Source organism: Cottoperca gobio, chromosome 13 (genome assembly GCF_900634415.1).
Source record: "Cottoperca gobio chromosome 13, fCotGob3.1, whole genome shotgun sequence".
NCBI classification, from domain to species: Eukaryota; Metazoa; Chordata; class Actinopteri; order Perciformes; family Bovichtidae; genus Cottoperca; species Cottoperca gobio.
In genome coordinates, this window is record NC_041367.1 from 23,115,464 (window position 1) to 23,135,463 (window position 20,000).

Below are 20,000 nucleotides of genomic sequence, written 5' to 3' on the forward strand. Positions count from 1 at the left end.
TTATCCCGCCATCAAGTTACACAAGAGATTATTATGAATTAGTAGCAGCTCGTATGACCTCCTACAGGCGACGTTTGTCATTTTAACTGGGGAAAGCATTGGTTAAAGAAAAACTTTTACATGAATCAATTATACACTGCTCTTTGTTAATAAGAGAGGAGTTACCTCTGCAAATCTGTGTGTTTACCGATCCTGGTGTGTTTGTGTGTGTGTGTGTGTGTGTGTATAAAAAAATATATTCAAATCAATGAATTGACCCGACCTCTCATTACTGGTCGCATCTTCAGTAAATTAACGAGCATTTAGACAGGAGCACATACACAGGGTCCTAGACTGACACAGATGCAGAACATCTTGTGCTTCTGACAGACTAACAACCTCATTGTGTGTTTGGTGTGTTGTGTCAGGGTGACAAGGTGAACTATGAGCGCTTCAGGAACTGGCTTCTACAGAACAAGGAGGCCTTCACTTTATCCAGATGGCTTCTGTCTGGAGGAGTGTGTGTCACGCTCACAGATGACAGCGACACGCCCACCTTCTACCAGACCCTGGCTGGCGTCACACACTGTAAGTCCCTAAAACACTCTGAAGCAAGGTGTTATATTGTCCACACAGGCAGACGTGTTTATTTGTTGATGTTCATACTCAGTTCATACTGCAGAAGCTGCAGTAATTAATTAGTGAATGACAACTGTTGCTGTACTGGTGGAGTTAATGCTGTGGAAATGTACATGGTACTGACTTTACAATTTATAGTAGAGGTATGCTAATGTATTAATGACATTAACAAGCCAGTCTTCAGGAAGGGTTATGGCATACACATTTCAATGTCCGTATGGGTACCCAAATATTTTTGCTTGAAAAACTGTGAACCTATCCAATATTACTGATGGGAAACGATGGTAGAAGAAGCAACTGTGGTTATTTAGTGAGTTATTTCCAAATGAAAAGTCCTACCAGAAAAGAAAGGATTATGTCCTTGGAGCTGCCGGAAGGCTTTTAATGTGAAACGTCTGCACAGGAAGTGTTGAGTTTCATTGACCGTAGCTTTACATCGATTTAAATAAAACAACTGCAAAGTAGAAGCAAATTGTGAATGTAAAAAGTACTTGTTACTTGAGACTGTTGTTGTACTGATATCATTAATTGTGGAAGAATTAACATTTGGCTGAAATGCAAATGAAAAGGGGAGCATATCAGAAAATCAGGGAGGCTTCTTATTAACAGTGAACATTAGGATTAAAGGCAGGCTTCTGATATAAGCCTGTTGTAAGTAAGGTCTGCTTTGAACCTGTAGAGATCATGTAGAATACTTTTAGTCTTAGAATATATCCTTAATCAAATGTGTCTGAAAGTTATTTTATTTTTTCAAGATATTTGTAGACTTTGCTTGTAAAATGTTAGCCCTAAATCCAGTGCTAGGACTTGAAAATACTTGCATTTGGCCTTGGTCTGATCAGTCGCAGTGGGTGCCCTGGGACGTGACTGACAGACTCGACTTATCACCGTGATCCCGTCGCTCTCCTCCTCCTCATTATTCCATCTCTCCTCCATCAATCCAGGCCTCTCTCTTCTTCCACTGCTGCCTTCTATATCCATTTCATATTTGTCACTATGCAGACTGCACTAGTTAATATGATCGTAGAGGTTTAATGGTAGTGACATCCATATCGCTGTTATTTAAAGAGCTGACAGCTCCAGCTGCCACAGTTGACTTTCAGTAACTGAGGTATTTGAGTTGGTCGTATTATTCTCGCCTCATGTTCAACGATTCACACGTGAAACCACCTCCTCCCAGCTGCTGGTTGTGCAGCTATTGAACTCTGCTGTGAATATTGTTTTCTTATATTTGCTCTGACTGGACTTTTTTTCAGGCACTGGATGCTATTCTTTCCTCTATCAAATGACCTCACAAATGAAGTTAAGACAAGTGAATCAAAATGTGCGTAAATTCAACACAAACATTTGACCTTTATTTATCAACCATTTGCCCTGCGTGTATTAAAGCTGTTCTCAAGCCATGTGTGCCCTTTCATGGACACTGGTACTGAGAAACTCCTCCTATAGTACAATACAGCTACATGTTTGCACCTTCTGCACTAAAAAAAGTCATATTGTACATATTTGTAATAATATTTTTGATTATATCTTGTTCATATTTTTATTGTAATTTTCTATTCTACATTTATGTTCTTGACCTTTTCAGTTCTTCACCTTTTATTTGATTTCCTCCTAATATGTGTATTGCTTGCGTGCGTGTGTTACATGCAGAAACCCCAGGGTTGGTGTTTTCATTGGGGTTACAGTTACATACGACTGAAAAGTCCCAGGTTAAACTTTTCATTTCATACCTTTCTCTCCTCTTACATTGAAACTGTCCAATAAACGGAGCTAACAAAAATTAGAAGCGTTGATTAGCTTTTTATGTCTAGTTTTCATGAATGTTGTTTATTAAAAAGTCTACACTTGTTTACATTTCACAAAGTTTAGAAGTGGCACACATAGTTTGTACATCATTTCCAGTACAACCCGTACATCCCACACTGCCTACCACATGATTCAGCCTCAAAACTTAAATTAGAACTTTGTGATGTCGAGTTAACGCACTGTGTTGATGGAATGTGTGGAAAAATGAGAAAAAAATGAAAAGCTCACTTTTGCTAATTTTAGACTACTCTAGTCTGATAAGCCAAAGTTCTTCTATACGTTTCTTTAAAGTTGCATGCCAAGTAAATTTAGCCAGGCTTTATTTTGCCAATTAAGGACAGAGGGCTGGAAAAAACCTGTCTTGTCCAGAGAACCTGGACACTTCCTTTAATCTGCCTGCTCCCAGTTTATCCTCTTAACTGTGTGTGTGTGTGTGTGTGTGTCTCTGTGTGTGTCTCTGTGTGTGTGTGTCTCCGTGTGTGTGTGTGTCTCTATGTGTGTGTGTGTGTGTGTGTGTCTGTGTGTGTGTCTCTGTGTGTGTGTGTCTCCGTGTGTGTATGTATGTATTTGTTTGTGTGTGTGTGTGTGTGTGTGTGTGTGTGTGTGTTGGGGAGAGAGAGTGACAGACACACTCCTGGTTCTTAACTCTTCAGAACAAGAAAGTAAAGCTTGACTCGTGACATTTTATGAGGGTAGAAACGAGTTGGAATAACGGCCTTCAGGACAGGATGACGTAGTTTCTCTGAGTTCTTATCTCGGGCAGTTTGTAATGGTACATGCTGGCTGCGACAGCACCTGTCTAAGGATGTTCCCTGGATAATGGTATGGTATCTCTGCTGTCACTCGGAGAGAGTCGCACCTCTAGGTGGGTATCAGGCTCATGGCACCTGCCATAGAGACAGAACAGTACATTGAATAATTAGTGGCCAGCACTTTTTCTCTAACGTAGATGCCTTGTGTCGTTTATGGTCCCTTCTGGAACAGCCATTATTGGTACTTTGTTTGAGGTCTGTTTGGTTGTTCAACCTTTTGATTCACTTTAATAGAAAAGGTCTCGTCATCTAATAAGTTGTGTTATTGGTTTATAGAGAAATATTTAGAATTGATATGTTTCAATGTTAGGATGTGAATAGCGCTGGATAACAACCAAGATGTTTCCGTAGAACCTCAAATTGAAAACAGTCAAGTACCGAAACCCTTCATTAAATCCTTTGTAGATTTGTACACTTGTCTTTTTCTCATTTTTGATCAGACAGCTCCTGACTCATATTATGTTACATTTAGCCAATGATGCACTGTATTTTAGTGATCTAGTTCTTGAATGGATGTTTGAGTTCAGACAACATTGGAGAACTTTCCATTGTTTTCAGCACCTCATCATATCGGCACATATCTAGCCCTACTTGTGAGGCCAATTGCTTCTCCATATTAGCAGTGTTTGTTACTGATCGGTGGCTGCAGAGTCAAACAGGCTCTGATATTTTGGTGGTGTTATGTATCTTAAGGGTGGCAGGAGTGCAAATCTTTAGGCTTATTTACCACTAATGCATTTAAGATCCTTTAGTATTTACCAGAGTAAACTGCCAAACTCGATTATTAAATTCTGCCATCATTACAAAGATTTGAAACCCAACAAAGAATGACTGTATAACCTCGAGCATGATGCTGAAGTTTGTAGAAGCCGAGAGCGACTCTGAGACGGATGGGAGATGTGCAGGAGGTAATCCATATTCCAAGTAATGAGTTTTATAGATTAGCAGTAGGATGGTAGCACAGCTGTCATGAGGAATGTTCAGCATGACGAACACAATTATTTACTTTCCTTCTTGTCTACCAGGACTAATCATTGATGTATCTAAAAAGCAACGGTATCGTTTTGTAGCTTTCACTGATATTCAGAGCTCGATCCGTCTGCTTTTTAGTCTTAGCTTTGTTGATAAGGACCGCAGTGCGCTGGTGGGGGAGCGTGTGCTTGTTTTAGGATTATTTTCTAGGAAGTGTTCTTCTCTGTTTATAATGAGTTAGCAGTGTCCAATTCAGCTTTGAAACCTCTTGACCACAGGGAATCAGAACCTGGATGAGAGAGGAGCAACCCTCTGAGGCAGTGCGTTCCCAGGGTGCTGCTCCACCAGCAGCCGACTAAAAACAAGCTTTCAGGAAGGTTGTTTAATGGCCTGAATGAGAAGCCACAGTCCATATTCTGCCAGGAATTGACTGCCATTTGATCGGTGTGTCTGTGTTTTGACACCTGTCATTATGCTTTGGCTTCATGCCAAAGGGTAGCTGACTGGCTGCTGAATCCTATTACCTTAAGCTGTGGATTAGCATGTTGAAAGGGGGAGGCTGTTTCACTGACCCTGGCTGAGCTTCATATGCTATATTGGTCTGATCTGTATCACTTTTTTACAAATTGAGTTAAATACCATTCAACCATGTGGCCATTAAGTAACTCCACCTAGGGTTTGCTGTGGTATCATGTTAAATCTGCTCCTCACTACGTCACAACATGTAATGCAAGTCGCCACAGTATAAATACGTTACTTGATTTACAACCTACATCATTTAACTTTGTTGTTTCCACTACGGCTGCGATGTCTGTGATTTTCTCGATTCATTGTTTGATCTATAAAACATCAGGAATAAGCACGAGTCTTCACATTGCTTGTTTTGTCCAACCAACAGTCCAAAACCCAAACATGTTACACTTTACCCTGATGTAAAACAGCAGCAAATCATTAGAGAAGCTGCAACCAGAGAATGTTCCATTTAACCGAATACTCCATTAGAAACATTTATGAACAGCCAAGGAAACACGTTGATCTGGCTCCTTTAATGTTAGCAGGTCACTGAATGGCTGCAGTGCCACACTGGAGTAGAGTGGAATAGCCAGAACTTTGTAAAAAAATAAAAAGTGCATGAAAGGCTAATGTGTCAAAATAGAGGAAATACAAAAAACATCTCGATGTCACAGTAACTACTTCTGCTTATTCTACTGTAGACTGTTATTGTAGACTAGCATTCATGTCATACTTCCTCCACTTCAAGTCCAAATATTAAAACACTGAAGTCCAGATGTAGCTCATTTTTGTATGTAAGCCCGTCTCTCACCTTAGTGGCTGATAGAAACACTGAGGGCAAAGGGTGGAGCAGGGATGTGGAGGATGTGGAGGACGTGGGCACCGCAACGTTTTTGTCAGTTGACTAATTGATTAATTGACTACTACAGGGAACACATGGTTTGAGACCATTAGACCCTCAATTTGAATTTAAAATTAAAAACGTGTTAGGAGGAGGAAACCAGGACCGACAGACACAAGTGTTACACAGAAGGAGCAGAAGTACATTTGCAATAATATGTGTAAATAAAGTACAGAAATGCATATTAAGAACATGTGTAAAAGTAATTTTAAAAATAGTTTTAGGAAGTGAAAGCTGTGGATCAAAAAAGATGTTGACCAACTTTAGGTGCCACCAAGAGCTGCTCAGTATTACAAATACATGGAAAGAGGATTACATTAGTACAATGATGGAAGAAGATTCATCTAAAAAGAATTTTGATAATCAATTCATTGCTAAGTCATTTAATTAAGCAGAAGAGTCAAACGTTTGCTGGTTCCACAGTCTCTGTTTAAAGTCATTCTAAAGTAAATATCTGACTTTTAGACTGTTGGACATTTCTTCCACTATTTCCTGACATTTTATAGACAAAACAGTCAAAAAAAGAAATCTAAAGAAAATCATAAATGACAAATTATTGGTTGCAGTCCTAATAAAGTAAACATATATATATTATATTATTATACAGTGTTGTATAGTGATTATTGTATTGTCACTTTAGGTCAGACTATTGTATTTAGTTGTATTCGTATGTTCAAACATGTGTATACCTCTACCCATTATTTTACCTCATTACTAGTGCATCACATTTATTTATCACTTGCAACCTGCATAACTTTATATGATATTGTCTACATAGACGTTATTGTACCTCCCTATAGTACTATACTGCTACCTACCCCAGCTATATGTATTTATTATAAACACTGTTTACAGTGCATGTGCTCTACTTGAACTCACGTCTGCCCCGACATCATGAGCCACACCATGTATGTTTATTTAAACATCTAGTATTGCACTGTAACATATAAGTATATTATACAACATATATACATGCGCTGCACGATGATTTATTACAGGCTCTGTGTTATCCTATTATTCTTTTCCTTTATGGCTAACCTCTTGCTTCTGTGTGCTGTCAGTGAAACGATGCTGATATAACACCAACATAGAAATGATCAGACCCATCATGTCTTTAAATCTACAATGGAAGGTTTAATGAATAAAAGAACGTAGACGTCTGGTATAACAGCTAACAACTGTTTTTATTTAGTCCCAGTAACAGCAGAGAATGTCAAACCTAAAGCTAAACATACCTCCAGTAGTTTAACTTCCCCTCATTTCTGAACACACTACAAAACCCAGAGAAGGTGTCCCTCTGAACAGTGTTGCACTGCTTGTGTTTTTGACTTTGTTTTCTTTTGTTTCCCATCCTGCAGTGGAGGAGTCAGACATTATAGACTTGGAGAAACGCTACTGGCTCCTGAAAGCCCAGTCCAGAACCGGCCGCTTTGACTTGGAAACCTTTGTCCCACTGGTGTCTCCTCCCATCCATGCCTCACTGAGTGAAGGTAAGACAACATGTCCCTGTGTTATTCATATGTCTCATGGGGGTGAAGTTCATACAGGTACATCTTTAAATTAGGTCTTTAAAACTCTCTTCAAAGACTTGCTTTGTACAAACATTCTTTGTGTTATTCGTCTTGTTTTCCAGGCTTGTTTCACGCCTTCGATGAGAATCGGGACAATCACATCGACTTTAAAGAGATATCATGTGGACTCTCTGCGTGCTGCAGGGGGCCCATTGCTGAAAGGCAGAAGTGTAAGCCATTACAGAAAGTTCAATGTCCAGACGCTTCACATGATCATAAAAAACCTTGCAAAAAAAGTGCATTTTGAAAGTTGAAATGAGTGAAGGAGTTTATTCAAGAACAATCAATGTTATCATCAGAACTTTCACTGGTCAGAAATGGAAATATATTAGAACAGCATAGTGTCGGGTTTCTAGGCAGCAGTGTGCTTCATCACCATGTTTGTATTTCACCACTGCATCCCTCTCTTTCACTGCCAGTTTGCTTCAAAGTGTTTGATGTGGACCGTGATGGGGTTCTGTCTCGAGATGAGCTCCATGAAATGGTGGTGGCCTTGCTGGAGGTGTGGAAGGACAATCGCATAGACACGCTCCCTGTACGTACACACACACACACACACACACACACACACACACACACACACACACACACACACTGTGGACTGTATGTGGGCGAAGGGCCGCAGAGTTATCAAGGATATACAAAACATGTAACTTTCATGACTCTTTGGTTTTTGATCACAATCCTTTTATTGTTTTTTATATACAGTATATATTGTATGATTTCAGAAATGTCTAAGATTAAAGCTTGGTTTTAATTCCTGTAGAAGCTTACATACAGATAATAGTGGTCAGGGTTTTTTATTTTTATTAAAAATGTCTTCTGATGTTAGCAGAGGCGGTCTTTAGTTTAAGCTAGGTGGCGTGCCTACCAACTCTGACCTATTTACACTGTAATGTATCTGTTTAACCTGTTCTAGGTTAGGGTTAAGTGTAACTATTTCTTGACAAACAGCATCTCTGGATGTAGCTAACGTTTCCAGGTCCAGTTGTTGAGCAAGGTTTTGGTGTCCGTACAGACACAGTTGTATCAAACCTGGCAACCTCACAGTGAGCAGACTCCGGCGAGCAGCACACGGTCACTGCGCCTGGCTGTTGTCCGCTACACATGTACGCACAGACATGGGACCGATGTTGATCTTCTCATCTTATTCTAGGAATTTTCTAAACTGGTAAACTACTAGTTTAGAGCTGTGAGAGCTGGCTTGAGATGATCCCTGATCAGATATATTTATGTCTATGATGAACATTCATTTTGTTTTAAATTCAATTACATAATTTTAAATGAATGAGTCTAAGAAAGAGCCTCAAGGACCATCATCAGGCAACGAGAACAGGACACGATACACGACCAACACTGGACTATCGATCAGCTTGAGTAATGCGTTCTTGAATGGTATTTGAATGAGGGTTTGCTGTATTGACGCGTGTAAAGGGGGAGACTTTTTCATTGATTGATGGCTGGAAAAATTACTTTTTAAAATTTTAAGTATTATATTGTGTTCAACCTGATTGGACCGTGAAAGTTTCTATATTTGGTCATTTGACTGTAAAAACTTGGGTTTGGTGGAATAAATCCTAACCTCCTTTTCTTAACTGGTAACGTCAGAGTTTACGATGGATGCTGTCGTGGCAGTTTATTTAAAGATATTGCTGGCAGATGAAAATCTAAATAGTCTAAATATAAAATAGACAAGACAGAGCTGTGATGCCACAGGGATTTAAACAGAAGATAGTCTATCGGTATGGTATTTATGGCATTGCAAACAGACACATAACACTCTTCTCACATGTTTACACCCGGAGCTGTTGTGATCTCTGTCCACAGCAGTAGCTGAGGACGAGATGCTGCTTGGTGTTCATGTTCATGTATTTTGTCACCCTGCAGGAGCTGCACAGTAGCGTGTCAGACATAGTCGAGGACATCCTGAAGATGCATGACACAACCAAGGTGAGACACAACTCTTGGTGACAGAAGCACCATTGCCTTCTAGCCCATATTATAATTAGATTTTATAACCCTGATTCAGAGAAAGTCAACACTACGATACAGCTCAACTCCAGCTTCACATTCATATCGTCCCATCCTGCCCAGTACACCCACAGCAACATTCTCGTCACCCGCCTTCTTGTCTTCTAGAACGTATGAATAGATTTTCTTCTTTCGTTTCAAGGTCTCAAAGCAGTGTATATTTGAGCACAGTGAATCTGGGCATGTCGACCAGGGCTGCACGATTATGGGCACAAAAGATAATCCTGATTATTTTATCAATATTGAGATCACAATTATTCATTGATGGTGTGCTATATTCCTGATAATGTGCAAACCTTTGGATCAAAAATAAGACTTAAAATAAGGTTCTTCTTCACCTTAATTCAGTGCATCTCCTAGAAGTAAAACATCTCCATCGCCCCCCCCGCTAGCTGTTGATTTGATATGCAGCGCAGCTCGCATTCTAAACACCAATAGCTCATTCAATTATGTTCATTTAATTGTGTGAGGCCAGAATCATGGTCGAGATTAATATTTGAATAATTCTGCCCTAATGCTGACCTTTGTATTTTTGACTCCACCCCCCCAGCTGGGTCACCTGACCCTGGAAGACTACCAGATTTGGAGTGTGAAGAGTGCTTTGGCCAATGAGTTCCTAAACCTGCTTTTCCAGGTCAGTACACTCGCATACTGTACAGTAGTTTTACAACTCGTGTTGACATTGATATGCAGTTTTTATTCATCCTTGTTGATCATTTTGTATGTGTCTCGGTCCAGGTGTGCCACATAGTCCTGGGGCTCAGGCCTGGCAGTCCTGAGGAGGAGGGGCAGATCATCAGGTACATGCCTGTCCTCTTTATCTGTCATTGTATACAGCTCTGAGGAATATGCTGTTGGACCTAATGAATGTTTTCCATGTTTTTGTTTTCCTCCCTGTGTGTGTTTGTGTGTAGAGGGTGGTTAGAGAGGGAGAGCAGACATGGACTGCAGCAAGGTCAGAACTGGTTCCTCATCTCTATGCTGTGGTGGCAGCAGTGGAAGGACTACGTTAAATATGTAAGTCATGTTAGAACTTCCATTTAGTTCTCTCTTCATTATTCAGTCTGACGTGTGTTCATGTTAGCCATTCTGTTTGGGAGGGTGTGTTATTTTGCAATAACAAATCTGTAATGACATGACATCATTTTTAGTCGGCACAGAAGTGGTAAGTTACAGCTGTTGGCTAGGAGCGGTTAAAGGTTTTCTTTATATATACTCACAGATATCTGATGGAACAGATTCACATTTCACTGCATCTTGCACAATAACATCACACTGGGACAGTAGCAGTGACTGTCACAAGAGCAAACACCACGTTAATCACAGATATCACTTTCAACAATGACAGGGCAGTCCCTGCTGTTGTCTCCCTGTCCAGGAGCATAAGGGCATCGTGGTGGAGCAGCCGTCCATCCTGAGCTCACTGCGAACTCCGATGGCTACAACCACTATAGAGCCCATCCCACCAGACAGACTGGGAACCTTCAGCCCGGTCAGCCCCACTGAGGAGAGGTCACCTGATGCTGTGTCCAGCGCCTCGGAGGCCACAGAGACGGGTCAGTCAACAAGAATACAACAATAACACTGACTGCTGCTTGAGTCCTTTTAATTTAAGAAAAAAAACATATCTTCTTTCCAAGTAAACTGCCCATATTGAAAGTGAAACTCCCAGCAGCCCATTGGGGAGTGTCACATCACTGTTTGTGTACTGATAGAATTAGTGCTGTGGAAATGTACATTGTGCTTAATTTACCATGTCCCAGCAGCCCTGAGCCCCCAGGTAGCGCCCTCTGCTACAGACAGCTGTTTTGCCCGTCAGCACAACGTGTCGGACAACAACAATCAGTGCTTTTCTGGAGCCAATGGCCACCTTCCCTCCCAGCTGGTGGCACAAAGACCTGGATCCATCGACAACCAGCCTTTGGTCAATACTGACCCCATGAAGGTGTGTGTGTGTGTGTGTGTGTGAGTGTGTGAGTGTGTTATCTATAATTTAAGTGGGCAAAATAGGGTCTTTAGTGCACGTATTTAAATGCTGATGTCTGTGCTGTGTCCCTGCAGGCCCCTACGTTAACCATGGAGGGTGGCAGGCTGAAGCGCTCCTTGCAGCTGGTGCCTGGGAGAGACTTTGAGACAGTGCCAGAGCCGGTGTGGAGGGCTCTCTACCATTGGTACGGTGCCAACCTCAGCCTGCCGCGACCGGTGAGTGAATACAGCTTGTAATACGCACCGAACACGCTGCGCTGCAGGACTGGTCAATATCAACATCACAGTATACTCTTAAGAGCAGAGCCCTCAGACCTAAAGGATTATTACAACTAAGGTCTTATTTTTTGGGGCTCTAGCAGCCTCTCCAGCTCCCAGCCCACCTTCCGTACGTCCACGGACTGAGCTACTACCGCCCCATTGTGATACCAATCTTTTTTTTGTTCTAAATGACTCCGACTTCAAACCCTGGTCAAAGGTTTCCAGACTGATCAAAACACTCTGTGGTTTCCATGCATGAAAAGTGTCAAAGTTTCCCTTCCTCCCCTGCAGGTCATCCTAGAGAGTAAGAAAGGCCATGCAGAGCTGGAGCTCTTCCCGCGTTACCTCCTCTTCCTCCGCCAGCAGCCGGCGACACGCTCCCCCCAGTCCAACATCTGGGTCAACATGGGTATGACCAGCCTGCGAATGTTCCCACCGTATTTACCCCCACCAAGAGGTAACGTAAGCCTGCAGCAAGACCAGAGCAAGCCGTCGAAAATGCTTCATTGAGCTACCCCGCACCCCCCCCCCCCCCCCCCTTTTAATCCTCCTATAGTGGAATGGTCCAGCCCTGGCAGTTCTCTGGAGTGGGCAGTGGAATGAACCAATCACCCATGAAGGGGGAAGGCTGCTGATCACATTAAAAGTTGCATAATTCAAACCTTTTCAATCTTCACAGACCTTGCTATTCAAGTATTAGTTTTTACAACACTTGCTTTAGTGCGCTACACTCATCTGAATTAAAAAAAAGATGAAAGAAATCATAGGAACTTTTAAGTTGTTGAAAGGAAGATATTTGAAACCGTCTGTGACGTGATGATGTCAGGTATATGTGTGCTCTCCCATTTGGATTTGGGCTGAACATCTGAAAATGAACAAATTTGAATCTGCCTGTCTAATCCGACTGTACTTCCCCACTCCAACTTTCTGATCAGTCTAAAAGAATGACAACACACACAAAAGAAGATCAGTAACAGAAATTAAGAAAAGTCCGGTAACGTAACTCCCTTTTACACCTGGTTTAAAATGCAAATCTCCTCACAGCAGGAAGAAATGTCATAACTGTGGCTCAATATATGACCAGCATGGCCACTGCCTGGCAAAGATGAAGTTCCCTTAAGTCCGGGGTGACAGTGCTGTCAAGTCAAAGTTGACCAGTTGCTGGAGCAGTGCACCAACATAGAACAGCCCTGATATATAATAGCTACCCATTATGTCACGTGTCCGTCAGAGATCTGTAGAACAGGAAGCGGTACTAATGTAATAAGTCCACCAAAGTCGAATGTTTATCAATAGTATAAAATACAGATGTCCCTAGCCGTTCATCAGTATCTGTCGGGCCTGATCCCGGCATGTTTCACTGGATAGTTAGCGGCTAAAATAATGTAGATCAGAGTCAGATCCTTTGTTTACTGAACTCTGCTGCTGGAGTCGCTCTCCTTTACCACAGCCCACTCTACAGTGCAGTATTTCGCTGCTTATGCAAGTGAAAATTAGTGTGTGAAGTGAAAAAGTCACAATATGGCGTCTTACAGAAGCTGCACTCCAACACAAAAAAGGGTGATTGGCCAATTTATAAAACTGCAATGTGTGTGCCGCCTCTTGATGATGCAGCAATTTTGTCAGCAACAGAATTGAGATATGACACATGCAGTACTACAGCAGTCAGTTGGTATTAATGTAGCAGGTGTAAAGGAGGATTTCTTATCCTTTCACTGATATGTAGGTAAATACCTATAAATTGTACGCCATCAAGTTATTTTTCCTTCCACTTCAGTCAATTGAACTCACTCACACAATCTTTGGAGCTGGATTTCACTCCAGTGTTTATACCTTCGCATGATGTCTAAATGGATATAATGGACAAGTATAAACTAGAAAATGCCTCACTGCAAAAGGAAAGCAGATGATAAAGCATGAAGTGGAGATGTACAAAATTTCTCCTGGGTAATCGGACATCAGCACTCAGCATGCGAGCGCTGCTCCAAATCAAGTCAACATATCAGGTTTCAGGCCACGAGTCCCTCGTGGAGCTTCGGATTCCATCATGACTCATGATCGGTCTGAGCGCCGGCTTGTCATTGCTGGACTAAATATCTGAAATTGATCTAACTATGCGTCATATTCCACATAATGTATTACTAACAACCAGAGGCACAAGTAGAGCACTCAAACACGTGTAGCGGATGCTTCATTTAGGGCTAGAACTGAATAGCAAAACTGTGTAGATTGAAAAACATAACATTTTAAAATCACTAGTTTTATTAATAATTTTGAAGTCAATATCAGTTAATTAAATGTGTACATTATTTTTATTTTAATAAACAGCACTGATATTGGTTGGCTTGTATTTGATTTAATCCGATCTGAGTCCACTAAATCCACTAAGTTGATTGACCAATCAAGTCTGCGCTGATTGACAAAAAAGCCCTTTCTTGCTGCTTCCTTACAACTAATCCTCCGTCACCAGAATGCCGTCCTTAGAATTGATCAGTTGTTGGCATCTGTGAGCTTGTGCATAGCCAATATTTCACTTTAAAATCACAGTTGAAGTCGTTCCATGCGTTTGGATCAGTTTGTGAATGCTCCTGTCCTCTTTGTGCGCCTTAGCAGGTAACGTGCCATCCCCCAACGCTCCCCTGAAGAGGGTGTTGGCCTACACGGGCTGCTTCAGCCGCATGGCCACCATCAAAGACATCCACCTCTACCTGTCCCAGAGACTCCGCATCAAGGAGGAGGACATGAGACTCTGGCTCTACAACAGTGAGGTGGGCCTACTTTAGTTGAACTGTTCAACACTATTATCCTGGGATTCCAAAGAAGGTGTTGTAACAAAACCTTTGACTGGTACTGTATATATTTAATACGACTGTCTGATGGTCCCTTTTGAAAATGCACTGATGCAGAAGAAACAACAACAGAGTAATAATTCCACAGCCCTAATAAATCAAAAGTTAGTTTTCTCCTCTCTTTGTCCTGCAGAACTACCTCACCCTCCTGGACGATGAAGATCACACACTGGAAAGCCTGAAAATCTATGATGAGCAGCAGCTAGTGATTGAAGGTCAGACACACCTACCTCTTACATTGCTCTCCAAAATTAACTAAATCTCTTCAGACTCACAAAAGTAGTATCATGTCATTCTAAATAATGGCACATGCAAGTGCTAGTGAACTGGTTTAATGACTTAATAATCTTTGTTTTCCTCCACAGTCAGGAACAAAGACATGAGCTGGCCTGAGGAAATGTCTTTCATTGCCAACAGTAGTAAGATGGACAGACACAAAGGTGAGCGGGAAGACACTAGATGAGCTTATTGTGCATTAGTCAACAGGCAGATTGGTAGTTTTATTCAGGTATTTCCTTGGAACAACATGCTCTGACTGGTGGATAGTTACTGTGCTCTATTACAGAAAAATATTACATGTGAAGGGAACTCTCTCAATCCGCACACATCGACTCTTTGTAGCATATAGTGGGAGGCAAATATTGTCAATAAATCTGAGTCCACAGCAAAATATGATTAAATGTAATCTCTGGAAATACTTTTAGTAATAGTTTTTTAGTTAGGTCCAGAGTGATGAGGAGACGAGAGTCTTCTGAGCACACAGTGCTAATATGCTAACACCTGGAAATACCAGATTTGTCTTATTTTCTTACATGATTTAGAAATCATCCCTGTGTGGCCCCTTTCTTTTCTAAAAAAGCAACTAGCAACAAATTATTCAGACCATCAGGGAAAAAGCAAGAAATATATATTCAGAGATTATTATATTGTAATTAATTTCCTGCATGCTGCTCAGAGTAATCGCAGATGCTGTCTGTTCTGCCAACAGATATACATATCATATAATACCTTTACATTCTTGTAAATAGACAGATTCATAAATAGTTTTGTATAAATAAACAGATGCGTAAATACATAGTGTTACAGATAATAAATAGTTGACTACATACACAGACCGTATAGAACAAGATTATCTCTAATTCGCTGTAGCAAACATTTTATTATAATTTTTTCACATGTGCAATTGTAAAAGAGGTCATTGGTGCTGGTCAGTAAAGAAAGCTTGTGAGCTCGTGTTTTCTCTTGTTTTTCAACCCAGTTCCCACAGAGAAAGGAGCCACTGGCCTCAGTAACCTTGGCAACACCTGCTTCATGAACTCCAGTATCCAGTGTGTGAGCAACACCAAGCCCCTCACGGACTACTTCATCTCAGGGAGACACCTCTATGAGCTCAACAGGTGCCACTGAAGTGCATTACTTTGCTGTAAATCTTGCCACAATTACCCTGAACGTATCATTTTCATACGTGTTGGTGCATTTACAGAACCAACCCCATCGGGATGCGAGGTCACATGGCCAAGTGTTATGGGGACCTGGTGATGGAGCTATGGAGCGGGACACAGAAGAACGTGGCTCCACTCAAACTCAGGGTAAGCAGTGTCATTACTGTCTTGTGTCTAATGTTAAACACTTCTGTGAGTCAGCTGGGCAAACTGAGAGGCTGGTGAAAGTGTGTAGCATCAGTATAAATGTATCAATGTACAGTAGCTTCACTTACTTGTTATGTGTCTGGTCAGGTATTGTCATGTTTGATCCATAGCTCTGCACCTTTCTGTAAGCTGAATCACAATCTTTCTTTACGTTCTGTGTCTACTTGTTGAAGTGCTACAGGAGCTTTTTTTTCAAAGTGCCTTTCAAATGCTTTTAAGGATTCTATATAAAATAAACTGTGATGGCATTACTTCCTCCCCAGTGGACAATAGCAAAGTATGCCCCACGCTTTAATGGCTTCCAGCAGCAGGACTCCCAAGAGCTGCTCGCCTTCCTGCTGGACGGTCTCCATGAAGATCTCAACAGAGTCCATGAGAAACCCTATGTGGAGCTGAAGGACAGCGATAGCCGGCCTGACTGGGAGGTGGCTTCTGAGGTCAGAGATCACACTGCTGTCAAATACTTCTGTCTGGTCTAGGACAGAGTAATATAGATCATAATAGAAATAATAGAAAAATGCCGCTGAAAACTTGGTTTCAAAACTTCAGTGCCAATAATCAATATTTTTCTAATAACAAAGTATCAAATGAAAATGTGAAACTGCTCCTCCACCCTAAAGGCATGGGAGAACCACCTGCGTAGGAACCGCTCCATCGTGGTGGATCTGTTCCACGGTCAGCTCAAGTCCCAGGTGAAGTGTAAGACGTGCGGACACATCAGCGCTCGCTTCGACCCCTTCAACTTCCTGTCTCTGCCCCTGCCCATGGACAGCTCCATGCATCTAGAGATCACCGGTGAGGAGGCTGAAAGAAATGTTCAGAAAATGTATCCCTTTTTTTTTAAACAACAACAACCTCAATCGTGTATAATGTTTTGATGTGATTGCAGTCATTAAACTGGATGGCTCCACACCTGTGCGCTACGGCCTGCGCTTGAATATGGATGAAAAGTACACAGGGCTGAAGAAACAGCTGAGCGAACTGTGCAGTCTGAAGCCGGAGCAAATCCTTCTGGCTGAGGTCCATACCTCCAACATCAAGGTACAACCTCATGCTGCAGGCCTCATCTCAAACGAGGCGTAGCTGCGAACACAGAGGGAGGAATCTGTCTTGGTGTTAACACAGCTAGACATCAAATGGTCTGTTTATTACAAACAGCAACATTATTTCTTATTTAGAGACTGATGACAACACGTGCTAACCTGCCTATGTATGGCACCATTACATAACAACAAAAGTTTAAACAGTTTCACAAAATGAAGTCAAGTAATCTTAACTGACCTAGTTTCCCAGGCAAACAATTGGGACTAGTGATTGTCTGGAACACCGTACGCACACTCACTGCTCATTCATGTCTCTGGTTCCCCCCCACTCACTGAACAGTCAGTCCAAACAACCACAGTGAGTGGGACGAGTGCACATTCACTGGGAAATACTGGCAACTCTCCTAAAGGTAGAGTATCTTTGTCTGCCCACAAAGGCACTAGATGTGTCAACAGGCTCTTTATAAATAAAGACGTATCTTAATGAATATCTTAAACCTGGACCTGTCTGTGTGGCTCGATCCACAAGGGTACAGAAAGGTTCTTTTGTAATTTGCGTGAATGACCCTTTAAAACCAGATGAGTTTTAGCTGGCAAGCTTAAAGTAACAAAATAAATAATAAGATATACTTTCTCATGTCATGTTTGACATATTATCTCCACAAACTTAAAGGCAGCGTATTTAATGAAGAATGAGATGTTGTGTCTGGACTTCAGTCACTGCAGATGTTTTTATTGGATAAGTCTAAATATCATTAGTCTAATTGCTGTTTCTCTGCACGATAGCATTTCCTGTCTATTTTGCTTCAATGCCTTTTTTTAAGCGGCAGAACATTGCTTCTATCGTCTCGGTTCCCCTCAGCCTTTAGCACCAGTCCTTCACTGCAGCTAATGTTAACGTCTTGGTCATTGGACTTTACTTTAGCTGTAGCTGTGCATTCTTAATATACTATTTACATATACACACAAAGTAAAGGGAACATCTTCATATACTCATACGTTCTACTGTAGTGATAGTGACATTCATTTAGTGACCGCTATTCTTTTAATTTATTATAAAACACACACACACACACACCTACAGTCAGAGACAGAGCGGAGGAAAAGAGAGGGGTGAACTAAAAGAAATCTGTGCCACGCAGAGGGCAGCTTTCTGTCTGCAGTTGGGACAGGAAAGAGTCCCATTGAGCTCCTAACCCTAAACTGTGTGTGCTCCATGTCAACCTTTCTTTTAGAGTTGAGAGCTCAAGCGTTCATGTTGTTGCTCTGATGACAAAAGTGAAACAAAGAGACACATTTTTTGCTCTGGTTTTGAAGCCTTTCTTCAAATTCATTACAAAAGGCTGATTCATTTACTTAGAGATTAATAATGACAATTAAATTAAGACTTTGTTGTTATTTGATAAACACTAATCAATAAAACTATTTGTATGGGGGCAAATAAAAATGTTCTTCAGACAAGTAGATTTCTGTAAGTCAAAATAAAAACATTAACGTTGAACCCTGACCGGTGTGTGTCTCTAGAATAAAGGTACCAGGTTCCACATGGATGCTCTGTATTGTAGGTGAACTTTCCCAGCAGAGTGTTTAACCTTAATAACTGCATGATGCAAGTTGTCTGTTACTGTACGACTGAAGTGCTGCAGTCTGATCAAGTTCTTTGTGTTTAGAATTTTCCGCAGGACAACCACAAGGTCCGTCTGTCTGTTAACTGCTTCCTGTGTGCATTTGAGATCCCGGTGCCAGGTTCACCAACGTCACTGAGCTCGCCCACACTGACAGGTGAGCCTGTTCACTCACACTTTGTCTTTGCACTCTTATGCTCATGCATCTGTGTGAATCCACACTTCCCCATTTTCTCATCGCCTCTCTCTCCCCCTTCATTAGACATAACCCCGATAGCCAACGGCTCGGCTGCAAGTGAGGACCTGGACAATAACCCCGTCCTCATCCCCAACGGTGGGCTCGACACCATTGTGCCCTGTAACCCAGAGATGTCCCTGGCCAACGGGGTTGCCAACGGACACATCACACCGGTGCAGGAGAGCCCCTTCATTGGATACATCATAGCCATGCACAGAAAGATGGTGGGAAATCTATAGAAAAGCAGTGTGCTGTATCGTACAGTTTGAGCTAAAACATTAGTCAGTTATTTTGAAGATGAATGATGTTTAATGTATTCTTGCCAAATTATTCACAATACAAATAATCTCTCTACATCATGTCACCTCCAACAGCTGTTAGTTTAACTTCAACGTTTGTTTCGCCCTTCAGATGCGTACGGAGCTGTACTTCCTGTCATCTCAGAAGAATCGGGCCAGTCTGTTCGGCATGCCGCTCATAGTTCCCTGCACCGTCCACACCAGTAAGAAGGATCTGTACGATGCCGTCTGGATCCAAGTGTCCCGACTGGCCAGCCCTCTGCCCCCACAGGAGGCCAGCAACCACGCCCAGGACTGGTAGGCTGATGGTGTTCTCCTTTCTCCCATGATTTTAGATTTTAGTTTAGCTTTTGACAGAACTACATGTAGCTCTGTTATACTGCTTCCACTCTTTGTGCCTGATTTGTTTTACATATCATACAGATATATAACAGATCATACACTGCAACAAATACATGGTGTCACAGTTGACTAAGGTACACATCACATATACTACTTTACAAATAATACATCTGTCTGTCTCTCTCTCTCTCTCTCTCTCTCTCTCTCTCTCTCTCTCTCTCTCTCTGTGTCTCTCTGTCTTTGTATCTCTCTCTCTCTTTGAGAAGTGAAGATGATTAGGAATGCCCTGACCAAACAATCAGGATCAGGGATTATTCAAGAATAAAACTGTGAAATAATAAGTTGAGTGTCAAAAACTAACATTGACAGTGTGCTTGAATGAATTTGTTCTTCCTTTAACCTGCAGTGATGACAGTATGGGCTACCAGTACCCCTTTACTTTACGGGTTGTGGGTAAGGATGGCAACTCGTGTGCCTGGTG

General features: G+C 41.6%; 1 protein-coding gene across 8 annotated transcripts in view; it reads left to right on the top strand.

Moving 5' to 3' along the window:
* Positions 1-20,000, top strand: part of usp32 (ubiquitin specific peptidase 32) — a 52,780-nt gene that overhangs the window by 23,842 nt on the left and 8,938 nt on the right. Inside the window, exons 5-28 of one of the 8 annotated variants that reach the window (XM_029445922.1) lie at positions 408-567; positions 6,984-7,115; positions 7,259-7,366; positions 7,616-7,731; positions 9,084-9,146; positions 9,778-9,861; positions 9,966-10,027; positions 10,142-10,244; positions 10,576-10,783; positions 10,991-11,172; positions 11,289-11,429; positions 11,766-11,931; positions 14,085-14,242; positions 14,457-14,538; positions 14,689-14,763; positions 15,582-15,720; positions 15,807-15,912; positions 16,236-16,409; positions 16,593-16,767; positions 16,862-17,013; positions 18,686-18,797; positions 18,903-19,102; positions 19,290-19,474; positions 19,926-20,000. The exon at positions 19,926-20,000 is cut by the window's right edge and continues 12 nt beyond it. In XM_029445922.1, coding sequence (XP_029301782.1) covers positions 408-567; positions 6,984-7,115; positions 7,259-7,366; positions 7,616-7,731; positions 9,084-9,146; positions 9,778-9,861; positions 9,966-10,027; positions 10,142-10,244; positions 10,576-10,783; positions 10,991-11,172; positions 11,289-11,429; positions 11,766-11,931; positions 14,085-14,242; positions 14,457-14,538; positions 14,689-14,763; positions 15,582-15,720; positions 15,807-15,912; positions 16,236-16,409; positions 16,593-16,767; positions 16,862-17,013; positions 18,686-18,797; positions 18,903-19,102; positions 19,290-19,474; positions 19,926-20,000 — 3,158 coding nt within the window. The remainder of the gene's footprint in view (positions 1-407; positions 568-6,983; positions 7,116-7,258; positions 7,367-7,615; positions 7,732-9,083; positions 9,147-9,777; positions 9,862-9,965; positions 10,028-10,141; positions 10,245-10,575; positions 10,784-10,990; positions 11,173-11,288; positions 11,430-11,765; positions 11,932-14,084; positions 14,243-14,456; positions 14,539-14,688; positions 14,764-15,581; positions 15,721-15,806; positions 15,913-16,235; positions 16,410-16,592; positions 16,768-16,861; positions 17,014-18,685; positions 18,798-18,902; positions 19,103-19,289; positions 19,475-19,925) is intronic. The other 7 variants (XM_029445924.1, XM_029445926.1, XM_029445927.1 and 4 more) reach the window with 7 other exon arrangements.